This window comes from Peromyscus maniculatus, chromosome X, assembly GCF_049852395.1.
Source record: "Peromyscus maniculatus bairdii isolate BWxNUB_F1_BW_parent chromosome X, HU_Pman_BW_mat_3.1, whole genome shotgun sequence".
Lineage (NCBI taxonomy): Eukaryota > Metazoa > Chordata > Mammalia > Rodentia > Cricetidae > Peromyscus > Peromyscus maniculatus.
In genome coordinates, this window is record NC_134875.1 from 86,830,049 (window position 1) to 86,836,048 (window position 6,000).

The 6,000-nt window shown below is 47.8% G+C and overlaps 1 protein-coding gene across 1 annotated transcript in view; it reads right to left on the minus strand.

Moving 5' to 3' along the window:
* Positions 1-795, minus strand: part of Stard8 (StAR related lipid transfer domain containing 8) — a 79,571-nt gene extending 78,776 nt beyond the window's left edge. Inside the window, exon 1 of the mRNA XM_015999664.3 lies at positions 579-795. Coding sequence (XP_015855150.2) covers positions 579-623 — 45 coding nt within the window. The 5' untranslated portion in view covers positions 624-795. The remainder of the gene's footprint in view (positions 1-578) is intronic.
* Between the last annotated feature and the right edge of the window lie 5,205 nt (positions 796-6,000).

Consider the following 6,000-nt stretch of genomic DNA (forward strand, 5'->3'; position numbering starts at 1 on the left):
TTCTCATTTCTTTTTGAAGGATACAAGCCACACCCTTTCTGACTTGTGTAGCTCCCTGGTACCTGGTCCACAGTAGATGCTTGCTGCATGTTGATGGATTTCAACATGAATAACAATACACACCATTACTTGTGTGGATGCCACGTGCCGGACATCATGCTAGAAACTTCACACCTTAGCTCTTTGTGTTTGCAAATATTTACGATGTGAACAGTACCAGCAGCCTTCTTACCCTCCAAGGTTGGTTTAGCTATCTTCATTTTAAAGCTGGGAAACTGAAGCTCAAAGAGGACATGTATCTTATCTCAGTGGCAGGCTTGGGAAGAGACAAGTTAGAGACAAATTTTAGAGGAAAAAATAAAAAAGAGCCAGCTCGCTTCCTTGCTTCCGTAGGAAAAAGCAGAAGTTCAGAGAGTCAGTTAAGTGGCAAGGGGCGGGGTTTGACTCTAACCCTCTCTGGCTCCAAGAGCCTTACCCTGTCTTAGAAACTAGCCAGACCTTCCCAGTCATGCAGTGGGCTCAGCTGCCTGCTTCTCCCATGAACCTTATAGCTGGGCTGTAGCCGAGCAGACACTTACCTTCACTTTTCTGAAGCAAGCCCAGAACACATCCAGCAGAGGCATGGTGGGGTGAAAGAGGCTGAAGGGGCTCAGCAGGACTCTGCTGGGCCTGACCCTCTATCTAGGAGAAAAGTGGGACGAGCCCCAGGGCTCGGTGAGAGCCAGCCCTACCCCTGTGCTCCATCAGCGGCACTGGGAGGGGAGAGGCAGACAGCCGCAGCCTGCTCAGCTCAACAGCTCAACGGCAGGCCCCTCCTGGAGAGGGAAGGGAGGAAAGGACTGGAAAGAAGGAAGGAGGGAGGGAGAGAGGCTGGCTAAGGAGGAGGGACCAGGAGGCGGGTCACTGATTCAAACTCCGCACAGTTAGCCAGTTGGCTGGGATGAACGGAGACACTGATTGAAATTCCCTGAATATCGCAAGTTCCCCAGCCTGGGTATCCAGACTGTCTACTGGCTTTCAGGCTCCTCCTGCCACCTGTACATTGGTACACTGGCCAGCTTAGCCTCCTGGCCTACCAAGTAACATACAAGCTATCCCTGGGGGCTCCAGGCACAACCAAGACCACAAGGGAGTTGTGGAGCGTGTCAGGAAAGGATGTAGGAGCAGCTCCTGTACAGGAAGCTGTGACGGTGTGAAGGCAGGGGATGGAAGGGTAAAGTCCGTGGCCTTGGACAACCTTCAGACAGGAGCTCTGGCCCTGCATCAGGGTGGTCCTTCTCCAGCCCTGTTCTAAAGCCAGCAATCTGGCCTCCGTTTGGCACCTGGCAGAGGCCATTGCCTTCTGGGTCTCAATGTTCTCAGCTGTGCAGTGAAAGGCAGGATCAGGGGTTTCATTTTATTATACGACTCCTGGTACGGAGTTAGGTACAAGGCAAGTCTGGAAAAGCCCTGTTGTGGACAATTTCATCTCTCAAAATTCCTGAACTGCCCCTGAGAGTCCACAGAAAGTCAGACCACACCCCCTAAACAGCAAAGGCCATTTCATCCATCCCCCTGCCTCAGAGCAGAGCAACTCTCTCCTGGCTCACATAGGTTGACTGTATATGTTTAAATAAACAGCTTCTGAAGAGAAGATGACTTCCTTCTTTTATCTGTGGCCATGCCAAGAGCCCTTCAAGTCCTAAAATCTAAACTTGAACCCCCTGGATGCTATGAAGTCAGTTCGAACAGCAGTAATGGAGCAGTGGGCAGTTCTGGAGGCTTTCTGGGCAGGAAGCCATTTAGAAACAGTGATCCTTCCACACAGCACCCACCCTTCCCCAGACCTCAGAAGGCAGGGTGCCATGGCTGCTGTCCAGAGTCCCCCAGGGACCCCGTGGCACAGAGCCAGGCTTGCGTCTCTGGGGGAGGACATGTCATCATGGGGCCCAGAATAACTTACTCCCAGTGGCCTCACTTCCCCTTGAGAGGCCAAATTGGCCTGGCAAAGGGCCAAATCCTGGGACCCTGAGAGGTCCCCAGCCTAAGTCTCTGTCTGCCTTTGAGGACTTTTTCATCGGTGGTTTTGGCCAGAAATTTATTCAGAGAGTCTGCTCTTAGATCTGCTTACAACTTACCCTGGGACCCTCAGTTTCCTTGCTTATATACTGAGGAGATCAGGGAACTCTTCTCCTACCCTTTCCTGAGCTCTGAGAAGTATCTCCGATAGAGTTCTGTTGGGCCAGGTCAGAAATATAGCAACAGCTGAGAAAAGCGGCTCCTTCCCAGCCACCTTGCTCTACTACATGGTATGGCAAGCCAAGGCAGAAAGAAAGTGTCCCTCTGAATATGTACCCTCTTTCCCTTCAACTAGAAGCCTGAGCATGGACAACTATGCAGCAACTGCTATAGGCTAGGGAGTGTGGCTGCTCTCGATAACTGCATAGTCCCTTGCTCCCTGGAGTATATCCTTGCCTTTAGATTCAGCCTCCGGGAGGAAGTACAACCTCTGTGGCTTTGGTATTCACTCAGCACGCAATAGTGCACAGCATTCCACACTGGCCTTAGAAAGCCACAGACTTCCGTTTCAACCCTGACCTTCGACATGAGTGCAGCCTTGAAGTGGTCAAGCCCATGAGCTCCCGAAGTAGACTGCCCAGATTCCAACCCAGTTCTGTTACTTTACTCTCTAACTGGGTGGCCTTAGGCCTGCTACTGCCTTGGTTTTCCCATCTGTACAACAAAAGATAAGAGCACCTATTTTGTCAGGGAATTAAACTGAATGAGTTACGGGATTTAGACCTACGACTAGCACAATTGAAATTCTCAACAAATGTTATCTGCTTTTAGCAAAGAAACAGATGCTTTGGAGCCTGGCAGACTTAAATCTTGAGTCTATCTTCTAGCATTGTGCCTTTATCAGAAACCCATCCCTTCTCTAAGCCTGGCTGTGGCTTCACACTTGTGCTGTTAGGAGCTAATGAGATAATGTGTTTGGCTTCCACTGAACATTCTTTAAATGTTAGGTCCTTCTTCCTTTTCCTGTCCTAGATGCTCCTGATTCGTTGGCCCTGAAAGAGCAGTGGCAGCCTTAATTTAGCATCATCCTTATGTGAGTTCAAGTCTAACCCCAGCTACTTTGGGTTGTGTGATCACCTTAGGAGGGACCCTTGGGTTTCCCGGCTAAATTAGGAGCATGGAAATCTCTAACCATCTCCCCAGGGGTGTCGTCATTATGAACGAGGGAACAAGCAGGCCTGGTGTGTGTGTGTGTGTGTGTGTGTGTGTGTGTGTGTGTGTGTGTGTGTGTGTTTTGCAGGCTCCCTTAACATTCTAATTCTCCTATCCCTCTCTACACACATAAGGGCTCTGTTTCCAGGTGGATCTCCCTTACCTGACATGAAGGCCTGCTAGGATTGGGTAAGTGGAATGGGCAGTAGGCCTTCTTCCTTAGGGGGAGGGATTTGGAGATTGTAACAATTAGGGAAGGTAGAAGGGGAGTGGCCGGACAGCTGTGCACAGAGGGCCAGGAAGGCTGCTTCATCAACACTCATCTTTCCAGCTGTTTTATTTTCTCACCCAACAACTGGCACTAGTCATGATTGGGCATCCTGTCTAAAGCCCAAGTGACTATTTTACGCCAAGAAACCCAAGTGAAGGAGAAGGAAGGCCCAGTATGGCCAAGGGTGGAGGCGAAGGAAGGGTGGTCTTATTTCCAAGGTGATGGTGTGCAGGCTAGTGATGAGATCAGAGCTGTGGTAATAAGGAGTGGCATGAATAGAATACATCAGGACGTCAGAGAAATACTAAAACAAAGCTGCTCATACTACTAAAAAGGAAGGGCTCCAAGGAACTCTTATTTATTTGGCTTATGTCTAGCAGTATTTATCATACAATGAATCAAGATGGAAACACTTAAAGAATATTGACTGACTTTTAAAACATACTTAAAAATTTAAATATTAACATAAATAAATTTGAGAGCATATTTTTTATATAATCTATAAATAATCTCACATCCAGATTCTCACAGCAGCTTCTGTATTCAGCCCATTGGAGATGCAGTTTGGGTTAAAATATATGAAGAAATCCTGCCTTCTGGAAAATGTAGTTTACAATGGGAGACCCCAGTGCTTCATAAAAGGTCCCCAGGTCCTCTGCCCCTTCCTCCACAATGTTCCCTGAGCCTCAGGTGTGCAAGTGTTTTGTAACTGTATACATTGGGACTGGGCTCTACAATTCTGCATACTGACTTTGCTGTGATAGTAAGTCTCCTACTAACGTCAGAAGCTACACCGGTAAAGACTCACCCAGGACTGCCCCAACATGAGCCGAACGAGGAACATACCAACGAACATACCAAACTGCATGGAGAAAAGCCCATGGGGCCTCAACACTACACAAAGAACCATAGGCAAGTGAGTAAAGCTGGGAGCAGGAGAGGTAGCCCTCCCCAGAGACAAGCACACCAATTGGTTGCAGGGTGCTAAATGGTGAGCCTTGAAAGCATACATACAAGTAGCTTTATATGGACTCAACAGGTCATATTTGGGAATATATACATATGTAAATACATATATGCATGAAATAACAGTTGATAAAAAGGAGAGCAGGGAAGGGTATATGGGAAGGTTTGGAGGGAGGAAAGGGAAGGGAGAAATGTTGAAATTAAAAGATAATCTCAAAATTGTTTTTAAAAAGGTATTTTTTAAAGAAAATGGTCCCAGGGATTCTTGAACCATACTTAGAGAAACACTGCATTAGAAGATCCAAATTAAACCACATCAGAGCATCCTGGCACATCTGAGCTCGAATTCTTTCAGAGCACCCAGTTTGAAAGCCCTCATTGTGCAAAACGGGAACACGAGGCCTGAACAAGGACAGGGCTTACCCACTTGCACACAGCAGGCCAGTGGCAGAGCTCAGATTTGGCTGGATCTAGGTCTCCTGCTTCCTTGGAAAGTTGTTTTCCTACTGCTTTTGAATGAAATGAATATTTGAATTCTCAGGGTAACCACTGTGGTACTGTGGAGAGACCTGCATTCTGCTGACAGGGAGGCTTGGGTACCAACAACTGTAAGTGATGAAGCAGTTACAGCTTTCGAAATCACCCAAAAATCAAAGCACAGGCTTCAGCGTAAGATAGCTCCTAGTCACTAGACGTGTACATGAACTCATTGCTCCAACCGACCTCTCAGGTTTCCATCAGCATCCAGAGCCTAGAAGATGGGCCCTTGAAAGATACGTACGTACAGTTCAAGCAGGGATCTCAAGGCAGAGCAGAATCAGTTGCTTTTCCAGCTTGAGCCAGGAGCATGGTAGGAAGAAAGAAAGTAAACCTGGAGCTCTGAGAAGGCTCAGCAGGCAGAGGCACTCGTTGCCAAGGGTGACAACCTGACTTCTATCCCTGGGACTAGCATGCTGGAAGGAGAGAACCAGTTCCTGCAAGCTACCTTCTGACCTGAGCCAGTGCTGTGGCACTGAGCTCCCCCGCCCCCCGCAACTATACTTGCAAATAAATAACTGATGAAATTTTTGAAAGAAATCCACATTTCATTAAAAACATTTATATATTTATCTATTTACTCCCTATCTTTTATTGTCTAGGAAGTCACTCCATAAATATTTATTTGACATCTACTACGTATTGGGCAAGGGACATATGAAAGGAGAACTTTTTGGAAGGTTGGCTTTCCGCTTCTGACCATTGCCGAAGAACAGAAAGGCACAAGTGCTCCTAGGAGACACACGTTGGTGCTGTAATCTCCAAACGGCAGTCTGCCTCCCGGGGGAGCGGTCACACTAGCTGCGCTACTGTAGACAGGTGTGCGAAGGCAGGCATTTCTCCCGAGAGCAGAGCCTTCTCGGGGAACAGCTTCAACGCAAAGCTACGCAGACTGGCCTCCAGTACATTCTACCAACAGATCGCATGATCTTATAGCCAGACCTTAGGCTTTTAGTCATGTGTCCCCTTATTAATTCATCTGGTAGAACTTAGTGTTCAGTAATGTCTTCCCTATG